Raw genomic sequence first — 15,275 nt, 5'->3', positions numbered from 1 at the left:
CCGTGCCGTTTCACTTCAAACTCCAAAAACACGCAAAGTTGGTCTTGGCTAAGGACCAACGCAATATAGCTTGGCAACTTCGTTCGTAACACTCCCGATGATTCGCGCGGACCAGGAAGCGTATGAATGAAAAACCTACGACTGATGCACCTCACTTCTCCGCATGCACGATTTCACACCCGCAAAGTCTTATCCCCCGTCGCCCGCATATCATGAGAGTGACATCAATGAACTTGCCAGACTATAGTCTTGTCTTTTGTGTACTACAATTGACAAAATGCTCTAGGCGGTTACTGAGAAATTTCAGAAAAATCTAATGTTATATTTATTTAATATTCCTATTATATATATATTTTTTTTATTGTAGTTGTACATACAGAGGAAAGATTATACATATATTGCACTGCAAACAAACAAAAACCTTTCCTTTATATAATATCAATGTACTCGTAGATCTATGAATAATACTAAACAAATTCTGTGTTACAAACTAAAGCTAAAAGTTCGCTTAACTATTTGAGAAAGTTTCGTTGAATAGCAAATCGCCTCACGACCTGTAGTATCGCTTGCGAGCAGATATTTCCTGTTCCGCTACGAAATTCATCTCGGAAGTTGCCGCTTCGTTATAAAAATCGATAGCATTAGTGAGTTGGTACAAATGAATTATACGAATCCCGCTGATTCTCGCTTGTGTGCGTTAGGCCTTCGAGCGAGAAACAAAAAAAAATACAAGTGAAATTCTTGTAATAAAAATCAATCGTAGCGGGAGACGGCGCCGCGCGGGGTGCGACCGTCGGGCGCCGCCCCCCCCCCCCCTCACCCTCCCGGCACCTCCTGTACGAGATATACTGCATCTACCCTCAATTTTACTCTCTTTGCTTTGGTGTACATCTTACTGTGCCTTTTTACATTTTTTTTCATCATAATTAGCCTATTTTAATGGCCTACTGGTACAGGGTCAGGTCTTTAGAACTGATTTGCAGCTTAAGCCTACCACACTGTTCCAATACCTGTGGACGGACTTAGGGGTATCATATCTATACTAGTATTATAAAGCTGAAGATTTTGTTTGTGTGCGCTAATCTCAGGAACTACTAGTCCGATTTGAAAAATTCTTTCAATGTTAGAAAGCCTATTTATCGAGGGAGGTTGTAGGTGGAGGAGGTATATATATTATACCCGTATTCCTACAGGAATGTGAACCACGCGGGTGAAACCGCGTGGCGTCAGCCTGTATTTCATATATACTATAGGTTTATCCGGGTACCGAGAGCGGGGCATTTTTCGTGCGATCCGTGCGCCTTGCCAGAGCCTTGCAATTGGGCAGTTGCACCTTGCTCTTAGGCAGTTGCGCCTTGCTCTCTTGGGCAGTTGCGCCTTGCTCTCTTGGGCAGTTGCGCCTTGCTCTTAGGCAGTTACGCCTTGCTCTCTATTTCATAGCTTGACTGATAATTTTAAATATTCAATTTCAGATAAATGTGAAACATGGGTCTATTTGGGATAATATAGAAAAGATTGGCAAAATCAGGTTTAGCTCGTTGAAGCAAGAACGCTCTACCCTCATGGAATATTATTTTCGGTAGGTATGTACTGCGCATTTATTTCCTTTTATTTTAACTCTTTACATAGTACGATAAAAACACAAGATTATAAACTTCGTATAACCTGGTGAAGCAAGATAGATGCATTATTCACAATATTTTCGATCTACCCGCATCGGTATGTCTACTACATACTTTTATGATATTTATTTACATTAATTGTTTCGCCTTACTATGTTGGTGGTGATATACTATGACTACGTGGTTTACTTAATACTAAATCAGGGTACGATGAAGTGAAGCGAGTACGTACTAACACATATTATCGATGTACCCTCACTTCGGTGATTATAGTAAACTCACGGGGTAATTGACCAAGGATCCCGCATGAATTCGAAATTGATTTAGTCAGGTATGAAACCACTCAGGATAATTTAATTCTAAAAATCTTAAATCATGACAGGTTTCATGTAATGCCTAACTATATTTGTCTCAGGTATTACGTTCTCAGGTATTATCTTGTTATATCTACTGTGGTATTATTTAGGTTATTTTTAGATTTACTCGTAGTCGATGTTTCTGCCCAAAATGGACCAGTGGTTAGCCTATGCAGCTGCGCATCATGAAGTCCTGGGTTCGAATCTTGGATCAAGCTCTAAATTTTCTTCTTTCCAAGAAATCTGCAGTTTGCGCTACGTCTGTTTTGCCAAGTAGAATTAATTACTAAAGGTTTTATCAAAACTTTTATATCAATCTATCCCTATGCCAATGTCTAATATCTCTATTCCAGCAAGATTGGATAACAAAGAAACTAATTCACTTTGGCAATCATAACATTACGAGCTGTGCCCGGCGGCTTCACTCGCATCGATACCGTTTCCGTGAGAATATCGGAATAAAACGTAGCCTATTTAAGTATTTAGTATTTATTACTAGCCTATTATACTAGCATATAATAGTATTATCTACTATTCCAGAACTCGACCCCCAGAAACCAGGCAAATTAAGGCACGCTCCAACTTAGGCAAATAAGGTCTTCTAGACAATAGCCGCTCTAGCCTCCAACTTAACTCATCATTGCCACAGTATACAGCGACAAGATTGTATTCATGCGCAAGTCTAGTATGCATTAAAAAATAATCTAAATCCGTTTAGTTGTTCAGTCAGTTAATAAATCAGTCGGTTAATAAATCAGCACTTATCGCATTTGTTTTATTAGTTAGATTATTTAATTCTAACATAGTAGGTTATTACGATACAAATGTTCGTTTGCGAAGAGCGAAACAAAAATTTCCCAAAGAAGCTATGCAGCTCGGTTCGGTAATTGTGCGCGGTTTTGTTTTCGTTTGTCCGTGCCGGCGGCGGCGGCGGCGGGGCGCTCCGCCGGTGCCGGCAAAAAGGCGCTTGTTTTTATTTCTCGGAGAAAAAAGTCCACCACGCGCCCGCCCTGCACCTCCTAAACATGCGCCACGCAGCGACGCAAAGTCGCAGACTCGCAGGCCGGGGCAGGCCGGGTGTGTGACGACATTCACTTTCGTTCGCGGACCCTCGTGCGAAGGTCACGCGCCTGCGGGGCTGCGGGCAACTGCTTGCGGCGGGCTCCGCTGACCGACTAAAATAGGTGAGTACTGAGTACCGCGTTGACTGATTCCACGTCTTCCCTCGCGTTTGTTCCCTCCGCTTCCCATCGTCCTTCGCATCGTAAAGACGTTTTTGCGTCCCGCGGCACGCCGGTAGTCTCGCGCGCGGTTATCCGGGATGTGAGATCGCGACTTTGTTGCATTATCGCAACTCCGAACAGTTGATTCTCGAATGTCAACACTATGACGCGTTGACAAAGTCCACTTTGTGATGCGTTTTCGAACACTTACAAACTATTAGGAGTTTTGTGTATTAAAGTTTTGAATTCCACACCGCGGGATTCGGTTGACGCAAAGTTTTGAATAGTTTACAAACTCACTAGTGACACTAATAGCATTTCAAAGCATAACAAAGTTCATTTATCACGTCACGTCTCTAGGTACTAAGTTGCATTTGCTTAGTAATTATCTACTTGAAAATGACTTGAAATTATCAATAATACGTCTAATGATAGACAAGTAGTAGTACGTAGGTACTTAGTTTAATTAGATGTGACGATGATGGAATAAATTAATTTTGCGGTAATGTTTGATGATTATCGACTTCTTTGATTAGGTGAGTCACTAACAGAATTTCTGAAATGCAACCTCTATACAGTGCTTTGATAACATCGATTAAATGGCGATTGACAACAATATTTAATCACTAGTGTTTTTTTGAATGTGCCACTGAGCCTGAAACGACGTAAATTAGACTGCCCGATGAAATTAACTCAAATTATGATAAAGCCATAGGCAGCTGTTTTTTTTTATCCGTAGTTTCTCATAAATATACGTACCTAGTTTCTTAGACGATACAAAAAATAAAAACATTTTTAAAGCTATCATCAAACTTTGGACTCACACACGACAGTGTTTAGTGAAAAACTCCTTTCCATCATTATGTAGGTACTTCACATATATCTTATCCATCCAGCTACATATCCATACTATATTGAAATTGAGAGCCAATGGCCCAAAAAGCAACGAGATTTTTTCGACAATAATTATGGACTTCCAATGGCTAACTGTTCAAATCCAACCTTCTGTTTAGTGCTATTACATCACAAAACTTACATAAGCATACCAAATTAGAGTTAAATCGGATGCAGCCAAGCGGTTGAGAAATAGATTGCAAATTTTGAACGCAAAGAAATACAAACATTGCAAGCTAAATGAAATAAAAAGTAAAAAGAACACCATCGCGAGATTTGCCTCGCTAACGAGCGAGAGAGACGGCAGGCTGGGTAGTCTCCCCGTTTGTGCAGCAATCGAGAAAAAATTCAATAAAGGCCGCTTCCTTTTGTCTAATTGCCTATGTAAACCTACTTATAATACGACTGTTCGATACGCCACGCTCACTGGAAATGGACATTGTCTTTTCCGTCGAGGACCGTTGTTTAAGCAAATGCCTCCAATGGTTATATGTTTCTGTACTTTATATATCTAGTGGTTTTCTACTGCCGACGAATGTTGAAATGTATCTTAATTGCTTAGAGGTATTTTCTGTAAATGGTTATTATCTGTTATTAACGAGAAAATGTGCATGGTGTCTTTTTCATCATCATCATCATCAACCCATATTCGGCTCACTGCTGAGCTCGAGTCTCCTCTCAGAATTTGAGAGGTTACGCCATTCATCACGCTGGCCCAATGCGAATTGGCAGATTTTACACGCGCAGAGAATTAAGAAAATTACCTGGTATGCAGGTTTCCTCACGATGTCTTTCCTTCACCGTTTGAGACACATGATATTTAATTTCTTAAAATTGCACACAACTGAAAAGTTAAAGGTGCATGCCCCGGACCGGCTTCGAACCCACACCCTCCAGAATAGGAGGCAGAGGTCATATTTACTGGCCTATCACGACTCTCTGGTGTCCTCTTACCTTAACCAACTTTGTAGCAGAAGAAAAACTGTTCTAATATAGTAAAATGAGAGCCTGCAATAGTCGTACCTACCTTATTCTATGAAGGCTGGATGTTTGTCAGCCAATGCTCTTACCTCAGCCAAATATTAATAGTTCAGTGGTAAAGGGGCAGGCTTCATCACCGAGGGGTGATCGTTCGATCTCCGCCCACCAGACTGGTGTCGTACCCACTCCTTACACACTTTTCCTACTTCCACTCACTAATTGGAATATTGGTCATTTTTTGAAATTTGTAACGTAACATTGTGACGTCACAAAATCGACAACAGAGTTTTTGACGTTTCAGGAAAATTTAAAAATAAATGATTTTTAAATTAAGTTTTATAAGAAATCCTTAACTTTGATATCGATATATTTCTGACCCTTTTTCCATGTTCCATGCGAAATTAATATTGTATGAATAAAATTTGATATGAATCAACTACCTACCCTATTGGCTACCGTACCGATCTGACCAAAAATAAGGTATGTCTGACTATCACAGGCTTTATAATATTTTATATTTTACACGTGATATTGTGTAACGTTTCAGGAAATGCCCGGGACAGAAAGCCTTCATGTGAAATGCGAGCTACCGTCTGACGAAGAGGAAACTAATTCACAAATAGCTACTTCCTTTGGGCGAGAGGTGCGTATTTTTTTGTGCAGCTTTTTACAAAGGATCTAGATTATAAAAGTGAGAAAATTATAAAAAGAATAATACAATACTGTTTTCGAGCCTTTTTCTCAAAATATGTACCTACTTACCTGATAAGTACTTAAGTCAGTAAGCACATATTACCTACCTAATAAAAAACCTAGTGGTCTGCTTCAAACCGTTTTGAATTTGGTGTAGAGGTTCTTAATACTTATATATTATATGTAACTAACGGACGTCCCGCGGTTTTACTCGGGCAATTCCTGTTCTTGCGGGAATATCTACGGGATAAAATATAGCCTATGGAACCTATGACATCAACTGTCTGTTAGTGAAAATCCCATTAAAGTCGGTCCAGAGATTCGTCTGTTGCAGAGATTTGCCAGATCAAACAAAAAATTGGTTTTTGAAATAAGTGGGATACTTACTTTCATAATTATGCATTTAGTGAAAAACTGTTAATTTAAAATTACAAACAAACTTTAATTTTATTTTTTTGTACGTACGCCTACCTAACTTGGTTAATGTTAAAATTAGGTACCTACCTGTAATAAGTTTAAGGTTAAAAAAAGCTTGGCGCACATTACGAAATTCTACAATTGACAATCATATAAATCGGTCTTAGAGTAAGAAAGCGTAAGTAATTTTATGGCATAAGTAGTTAAAATGTATATGTTTCTTTTTCAGCTCTCTGACTACGTCTCTATTAAATTAGAACCGAGTTTACATACAGATGACAATGCATCCTCAACCCTTCTACATCATTTACGGGTAAGATTTTTAATAAATAAATAATGAAATTGATTGATATACTTCAATGATAATCACTTTGTATCCGTGTTTTCATATTTGACTTTACGTTAAAGTTGGATGATGGGAACATTTTTAAATACTCCTAGTAATAACTAATGAAACAAGTTGGTGGTTCTGACGTTAAGTAGAAAACCATAGCCTTAGCACAGGAACACTTCGCTGGACTCACTACCTAGGAACATGCGTACCTTATTGACCTTTAGTTTGAGTCTAGATCTCGTACTTTATATTGATGATAACAGCTGCTCCATCCGTCCCGAAAGTTGTCTATGGCAGAACAACGACCATCAGGTCAGCTAGTACTTTATATAATCAAGTTTCCGACTTTATTTATCACCATAATCTGACGTGTCAAAAGTGATTGTTAAAAGTGAGTGCCTACTTGATATAGGTACAAATTTTTAAATCTATTTCAATAAAAGCAAAGTTGAAATTTGACAGGGAGGTAGATTATAGTTAATAGACATCCGCTAAGAACAGATTTTGCGAAAGAGTTTTAAGAGTAGCGATAAACATGCGGAACTTTTGATGGACCATGCTCGTAATGTTTTTCCAATTACACATTCGATGCGTATAGTTGAAAATGCCATCGTGGCCTGACCGACAGTTCCGCGCATCTGGTGTATCATACCGACCGATAATTCCGTCGCTGAAGTTTCCACGCCGAAAAGTTCCGCAGGTTTGTCATAGGAGGTAAGGACGGACGGAGTCGCGGGCGTCCGTTAATTTTATATATGTGACTAGCTGACGCCGCGCGGTTTTACCCGTGTGGTTCCCGTTCCCGTAGAAAAACGGGGATAATATATAGCTTATAGCCTTCCTCGATAAATGGGCTATCTAACACTGAAAAAGTTTTTCGAATCGGACCAGTAGTTCCTGAGATTAGCGCGTTCAATCAAACAAACAAAGAAATTCTTCAGCGTTATATGTATATTAGTATAGATATAGATAATATATCGTGTACGTATTGGTCCAGTGTGTGCAAGGGTCGCTGGAGGAGATGGCGCCGGCGCCGCCCGCCCCCGCCGCGACCCCTGTCTGCGAGCAGCTGCCATCCACACACGACGCGTCCTTCGCGACGCTTGAGCCGGCCTCTTACGCAACCGATGTGGTACTTATGAATACATATTTTTTGAACTTTTAAAGGAATAAATTCATGTACGTCATACATAATTTTGACGTAAAGTTCGCCATATACCTACGCAGCGCACGCAACAGAAGCTCTCAACACACAAACAAACTCTTTAGCTTTTATATTAAACTACGTATATATTCCTATTAAACTACCTATAAATAGACGCCTTGTAGGAAGAATAGTTAGTTGGACGTTAGTTAAAAGAACATCGAGAATATCGATATATTTCGGACCCTTATTCCATGTACTATGCGGAATTATTATTGTTTATAATCCATTTAATATGAGTCATCTACCCTATTAATTCACTTAAGCTAACATATTTTGCTTTATATGTCAGGGTTCCTCACTGATTGACAGACACATCCAACTGATGTGTGCCAATGAGGTGGCCGATTCTTCCGACTTCGTGCCTCTGATGGCCGTCAAAGATGAACCCACGTCTGAAGGAGGTACAGTTAACTACAACTATGATACGTTTTTGAACTAAAATTCGTGGCTACATAAAAATTTTTTACTTAAAATAATAAATTTGCATGATAACCGATTTTTATGTTTAGTTTACGAGTATAAATCGGCTCAGATCTATAATTTCAAGTTGAAATTTTTGAAAAAGCACCAATATTGTTTTTTTAATTAGCTATCAAATAACTTGAAATTTTCCTTTTATATTTATCTCACCTTCATCATACTTCTATAGTCTTCAGCTCTTCTCTCTAAAATCATCTTTCCATAAAGTTATTGGGGCGAAATCGGTTAATATGTTATCCAGAGTTAAGATGCCACACATAAGTAGGCATAGCAGATGTCAATATTGAGGTAGCTACCAGTATTTTTATAAGCTTAAACATTTAAATGTTTCTTGGTATGTATTGTTTCAGAGCAACAACACATGAGCGGCGAGGACACGAACGACTCTAGCGGCCCGCTGCAGGAGCTGGCAAGCCGCGGCAGTCCCAAGAGTTGGACGCAGCAGGACATGGACAAAGCGTTGGAGGCTTTGAGGAAACATCACATGAGTTTAACGAAAGTAAGTCACATTTCATCAATCAAAATCGTCATTATCGTTATCAGCCGATTACCATGCACATAGGCCTCGTGTGTTTTCCGGAAAGCGGGAAGTCACATTTACATTTACTAAAATAATTGCAGTGGCTGAGCAAAGTATATGACGATGGCTCAAAGCTCTAAGCTGCTACTGTGAATTTCTTGGTTACTTTTAAGATAAGATAATATATACCATTTCTGGGATAAAAATTATACCATGTGTATTGTCTACCTTGAAGGGTATATAGTCCGTGGCTATAAGTTGAACTATGCTCAGTTACTCATTTTCCAAAGTTAGCGACGCACGGTTGTGTAGGAACTTTTTGACAGCAAATATTTGACATCTTTAATGTACCTACTGCGCAGCCACGGAGCATGCGTTTAACACTTTGGTTTATTTATAATATTTTACCTACGCAAATAACCGCCATTTTGGTTCAACTTACGAGCTGGGACCTATACAATCTTAAAAGATAGTACATCAGGTAAACTGTCATCTCTAACATGACACCATCAGTACAAACTAACTTACTTTCATATTATTAATTATTATGTAGATACCTACATAAAGATATCGTGAAGTATTGTATAAATACGCCTATTGTTTCTAGGCGTCAGCTACATACGGCATACCGTCTACAACCCTCTGGCAAAGGGCGCATCGGTTAGGTATCGACACTCCGAAAAAGGAAGGTGCTTCAAAATCCTGGAGTGAAGCAGACCTTCGTGGGGCGTTACATGCGCTGAGAGCTGGTGCTATATCTGCTAACAAGGCCAGTAAGGCTTATGGTAAGATTTATGTATTTAGCCTATTGCCACTTCAGCTTTGCGTCTCGATGAGCTATTTCGGTTACTTTGGTTCTTCTGCGGATCTCGTCAATTCTAATTCGATCACACAGATATACCCCGAGCGTATCTCCATCTCGGCTACATACACGCTTTGCTCCATTACCCGCTGAGTGACTGAGTGGCCATTATGAGGCCATAAGCTGGTGAATACGTTTCAGTTTTAGTGCCCTATGTGGTCATTAATTCCGTTGTATAAGAGACGCCAAATATCAATTGATACATGTTATGCTGTCTCGCCTAGGTATCCCCAGCAGCACACTGTACAAGATCGCTCGTCGCGAGGGCATCCGACTGGCGGCTCCCTTCAACGCGGCGCCCACGGCGTGGCGGCGCGCGGACCTGGAGCGCGCGCTGCAGGCCATACGATGCGGCGCCGCCTCCGTGCAGAGAGCGGCCACGCAGTTCGGCATACCCACTGGTGAGTGGTAACTGGAACATATGTGTATATTTACATCAAGAACCTGCAGGATATTATATTAATAGAATTTCTGCATGTCAGATGCTTCAACGTTTTTATTCGAACACTAAAAGTGTGGAATGCCCTTCCGGCTTCTGTGTTCTTGTTCCATTAATCCGGTTTAAGTTGGAGTGCGCTTACCTAGAAGATGCATATTCACTCTTGCTACTCTCTAAGTATTATGACTCCGATATAAGTAGCCCACAGAGGAGAATTATTCATCAAGATGACCAGACACATGGTGTGACGTACAATAAATGTTTTAAGATAAGTTTGGCTACCGTGGCCAAAATTTTGTCAGGGTGTCATTACATATTTCGCTAAGCTAACTAAATTAACTTTAGTCTCTTCATCATAGGAACGTTGTATGGACGGTGTAAGCGTGAAGGCATCGAGTTATCACGCTCCAACCCCACGCCGTGGTCAGAAGACGCTATGGGCGAGGCTTTAGAGGCTGTCAGGTATCACTCGAAGCTATTCAATTATTTTAATAAGTATTTTTCTAATTACGTTCAAGTAATGTGAGATACCCATACATAATTCGTGTCAAGTTTAATTCTCAATTGTAACATTAGAATATATTCGATTAATGCTAAAGGTTAGCCTTTTCCTACAACTTTGCCAGTGCTTTTGCCTGGCAATGTGTCTGAAGTGCCGAAAGTAGTACTAGTACAGTATAAAGCCCAAGGCCTATGGTATAGTCATATTTTGAGCTTGGCAAGTACAGATCGGAATTCCCTGAGTTCCAAAGCATTTTTCTTCTCGAAGGCGTCAGTCCATTTGCAGTCTGCATATCTTAGGGTTCACTTTTCACCCCATAGAGGACAATGCAGAAGACTAGTGGTAATGTGTGCAGGAATTTGATTTGATCTTCTGCTTTCCTAATTTCTATACATATATTATTTTTGTCACCATTTATGTTTTAATTATTATGGTTCGTGTTTCCAGAGTCGGCCAAATGTCCATAAACCAAGCAGCGATCCACTTCAACTTACCATACTCGTCGCTGTACGGCCGCTTCAAGCGTTGCAAATACCAACCAGTGCAGGTTTGTCAATTTCATTATTCCCAGTTTCAAAACATTAGAAAAATAGATTAAAAAAGTCATTATTTATTTATAAGGTGTGATCATCAATTACACTTAAGGCCGATTTTTAGTACAATTAGATTTCAAAGTACGAAATCGTTCATGTGCGGCAAGTATTTGGTACAGAATACATATTCGCTATATTTGACAGACCAAGCAAATGGCTCACCTAAATAATAATAACTGGAAAACCATCCTAAAGTAGCGAGTAACATTTCGCAAGGCATACAAGAAACACGTCCTCAATGGGCCGATCTTAGCCCATCGACTAGGGTAATTATGCAGGTATCTTGTTTTACTATTGAAAAACATGGACCACTACATCAACGATGTCTTGGTAATTTCGTTGAAAAAACAATGTTCGATGACCGCAAAAAAGCTTTGATTCGTACTCCGAGATAAATAATAATCTGGCTGAGGTGTGAAGTGAGGTGCCTATAATTACATCAGAAACCAATACACTTCATACCGGAATATAGCAACACTGCTTGGCAGCATGGTGGTACCACTTCCCCGGCAGTGTTGTCTAAAAAAGCTACTTGGAAATTCACCAGTAGATAATAGTATATTAATTCCAATGAATCACTGATTGTTTTTCCGAAGGAGATTTGCCGAAGGAGACACTCAGTTATAATAAATAAGTATTTTTTATTATTTAAATTTTTTTATAAAATTGTATTTATTACCAGAATCCACCTGTGCAACAAGACATGCCACCACACGACGTGGAGATGCAACAGGAGCCATACTTCCATCAGTCGCAGGAGATGCCCGGCGCTTACCTTAGCGACATGGACACGTCGCATATGCAATACGCAATGTATTATGCACAGTGCGATGTGTCCAGCTGAGAGTACAACCACGAGCTACCCGAATGACGGCTCATCATCATCAGTCTATTTTTAAGTGTTTTAACTATCGTGAGTGTTATCCATAATATTGAAAGAACAAAACGGCCAAACGTTCAACTTTCGACTTTCGTCGTTCGACATTTAGCATCAGTCAATTTGATGTTATAAAGAGTTAAAACCTAAATTAGAACTTCCAGCCTACGTAGAGTCATTAACCATAGCAATCATAATTTGCGCCCTATCTACGTATTGTCATTAGATCATGGTACATAAAACTGATTATTTTGTTGAAATATAGGTATTTCTTGTAAATATTGTGATATAGAATTGTTATCGATAAAATAATGACTAAATCGGTTAGTGATTTTTTTATTCATCGTTTTGAGATTATTCTTGTAGTATTTAATAATGGAGTTTCTCAATAACGTAGTACCGCTAGATAAAGTATACCTAACGCCATAAATGTAGAATACTGTAGTTTTAGAAACTAAAAACAAGCTATTACTGCCGTAGAATACCTAGTTAATGGAACAGAGTAATTTTCTTTATCAAAGTTACGGTAAGTAATACATTGTGTATTACTTAATTTTATAAAAGAAGTTCCCAGCAAAAACAGAGTCGTTTAAGATTGACTTGCCCGCCATCTGTTGTAAATTTGCTGTACTAATTAATAACTTTCTCATTTAAACACAGAAATTCAAAGTACAAAACTGATGGTTTAGCAATATTTCATATTGTATTATAATAATAGTAATCAAGTAATTGTTACTGTAAATATTATTGTTTTATACATATAACAACCGATTTTTATTACTAGACCGATTATAATTAATGTTATGTGCGTCAAGCTTTATTTACTTTTTACCAGGTTTCGGTTATAAAGTGCTTATATTTATTTCAAAATTCAAGTGTGATTTTATGTTGAACTTACGAGATTAAATAATAATAATAAGTCTAGTATATCGTAATAAGATATGTCCAGTTTTTCAAAAGGAATTTGTACGAAATTCTAACATTCTTGTCTGACTTCCAACAATACTTTAAACTCACTTCCAATTGGGAGAAAAAAATAATTTTATCATCTCCTCCCCCAACAATATTGTATAGAATATGGACAATATGTATGAAAGAAGAGATTACTTGATCGTCATTGGTTCGCATTAGAAGAGCTGGAGCTTGGACTCGCCGGGATTAGGGTTGTTTAATTAACGTACGTTATCAGATGATAATTGTAGTGATCGAGTCGGCTTAACGTGCTCTCTGAGGCACGAATGAGGGCTGAGAATTTTTACTCAATAAAATTTTTGACAGAGTTTTTCTTTCTTTTAAGATTTACTCGGCGTTTCTTTCTGACCCTACGTATTTTGACAATATTAGTTATTACTATTGTGTGAACACTCACAATAATAATATACTCGCTCAGCATAAAGTACCTATGCCACGAATTATTATTTTAGTCTTAGTATTGAAATGAAGCCTTACCTCCGAAAAATTAATTGCTATCGACTATTGAAAATAGGTTATTTAACTACAATATCTTCAAATGAATTTTTTATTGTTTTGCAATTAGTGTAATTCGTGGTAGGTACTTAACACCTACCTATAGGTACGAGTGGTACGATTAGCTTTGTAATAAAAATAATATTTTACCTGAGATAGCAATGTTGTGGCAATGAGAACGTTCTGGTAAACGATATACGTAACATGTAATGTGATACTCTGGCTCGTGTCGAGGTGTCGAGTTTCACCCAGTAAGCACTTAGTTATTTGGTAGTACCCATGTAATACCTACTTAGAATATTGTATGAAAATAGATCTAAGTTGCCTACAGTACAATAATAATTATTAATGAAGCCAGTAAGATGTTATTTCCTGTAGTCTTTTGTGTCCGTTGGTTTCAAACTTTGTCTGTCATTGCGATAACTGATAAGCTATAGGTATGACTTTGCACCTTAGGATATTTCTTTTATTTTTTTTATTTATTGAGAAGTTAGTTATAGCTTGGCAAATTCGTTAATGACACTCCCATGATATGCGGGCGACGAGGGGAAAGGACTGCGCGGGTGTGAAGTCGTGCGCGCGGGACATCGCTACCGGCCCGGCCCGCGCGGATCGTCGTGAGTGTTACGAACAAATTTAACAAGCTATAGACTTCGATCTCAATGTAATCTGATGTAAGCGGGCTTAATTGGAAGAGGTACAAGTGTCAAGTTTTACCAATATATCTCTGAAGGTTTCAACGCAGCATCGTACCGGAACGCTTAGTCACTTGGTGACTAGCCACGATGAATGCCTACCGACAAAGCAGATCTGAGCCAGTATAGAAAATCCTAAACTGACCTGAGCTGGAAATCGAACTTGGTGCTCTCTGTTGAGAAACACAGCACTACAGCAGAAGCAGTTGCTACTGCTGTTCTAGTCGTTACGGCTGTTGACCTCTCTGGTGCTGTTACAATCACCGGTCAACGGCCGTGAACGCGGTTAGGATCACAATTTCACTTTGTTACGATTATTATCGAAAAACCAGGGGAGCGATGGTTTCTCGTCGAATGGAACCAAACTAGCTTAGTTTCCGTTTTAAATCTCATGACCAATATCGTCCATAAGCAAAGTCAGCGGCAAACACTACAGTTCAGCGGGCGGTCATCGATCTTACTTGATGCATTTACTTGATCTTGAAGGTTATAATATCTTACTGGTGACATGACTGACTGATCCTCAATATTGACAATAGTTGCGCAGTCTGCGCTAGCGTATTACAAGATTTTGTTTCCTAAATAGTTTTTGATGAACGTCCATAGGTTTGTAGACTGTTTTACAAGTTATTTTAACGGTGCCGGACGAGGAATGTTCAAACTAGCATTATTGTAACTATTTTATGATATAGGTACATAATAATTAATTAGGTATTATTGTAAGAATGTCCTTTAAATAAAAATTTACAGACTGACAATTTTTTGTTTGTATTGTTGCTACCAAACCTAAACCTGCCTCTGTCAACGTGATAAATACAATTTATAGTTGCGCCTGATAAATTTACATAACTGTTACTATGTCCTTCACAACGAAATAAAGCAGCTACTTAACGGCAAAAATTAGTAAGTGAATACTGTATTTCACAAGACGAGTTCTGTGAGAGAAGTTCAGTAGAAGGTAGATAAAAAATTCTTGTCGTCTTGTTTTAATAGAAGATATATAAAATGGAACTTTTTACCCAAGGAAAAAGCATGACCAGAGCCTATTTCGAGACATAAGTATCAGTCAGTATAGTTTAGCAAAGTCGAATATTAATTATTTTCATCTTTTTT

The 15,275-nt window shown here is 38.7% G+C and overlaps 1 protein-coding gene across 2 annotated transcripts; it reads left to right on the top strand.

Annotated features, from left to right (window-relative positions):
• Positions 1 to 2,805: 2,805 nt before the first annotated feature.
• Positions 2,806 to 14,920, top strand: LOC112043417 (uncharacterized). Of its 2 annotated transcripts, none has more exons than XM_024078819.2 (11): positions 2,806 to 3,162; positions 5,624 to 5,719; positions 6,416 to 6,499; positions 7,518 to 7,652; positions 8,017 to 8,128; positions 8,558 to 8,706; positions 9,335 to 9,512; positions 9,814 to 9,990; positions 10,388 to 10,490; positions 10,978 to 11,077; positions 11,806 to 14,920. In XM_024078819.2, exons 2-11 carry the CDS (start codon positions 5,627 to 5,629, stop codon positions 11,965 to 11,967), a joined length of 1,293 nt encoding a protein of 430 aa, XP_023934587.1. In that variant the 5' UTR covers positions 2,806 to 3,162; positions 5,624 to 5,626; the 3' UTR covers positions 11,968 to 14,920. The 2 variants fall into 2 exon arrangements, with proteins under 2 accessions (XP_023934587.1, XP_052741819.1); XM_052885859.1 differs by lacking the exon at positions 2,806 to 3,162 and adding an exon at positions 3,185 to 3,737.
• The last annotated feature ends 355 nt before the right edge of the window (positions 14,921 to 15,275 follow it).

This window comes from Bicyclus anynana, chromosome 15 (assembly GCF_947172395.1).
Source record: "Bicyclus anynana chromosome 15, ilBicAnyn1.1, whole genome shotgun sequence".
NCBI classification, from domain to species: Eukaryota; Metazoa; Arthropoda; class Insecta; order Lepidoptera; family Nymphalidae; genus Bicyclus; species Bicyclus anynana.
The sequence above is the reverse complement of the archived record's forward strand: the minus strand, read 5'-3'. Positions and strand labels throughout refer to the sequence as shown.

Excerpts from the sequence above, each read along its gene's own strand:
- LOC112043417 (XM_024078819.2), top strand. The coding sequence starts at position 5,627 with ATGCCCGGGACAGAAAGCCTTCATGTGAAATGCGAGCTACCGTCTGAC. Across the intron at positions 8,129-8,557 it reads TGAACCCACGTCTGAAGGAG|AGCAACAACACATGAGCGGC; the intron begins GTACAGTTAACT and ends GTATTGTTTCAG. Across the intron at positions 9,991-10,387 it reads GCAGTTCGGCATACCCACTG|GAACGTTGTATGGACGGTGT; the intron begins GTGAGTGGTAAC and ends TCTTCATCATAG.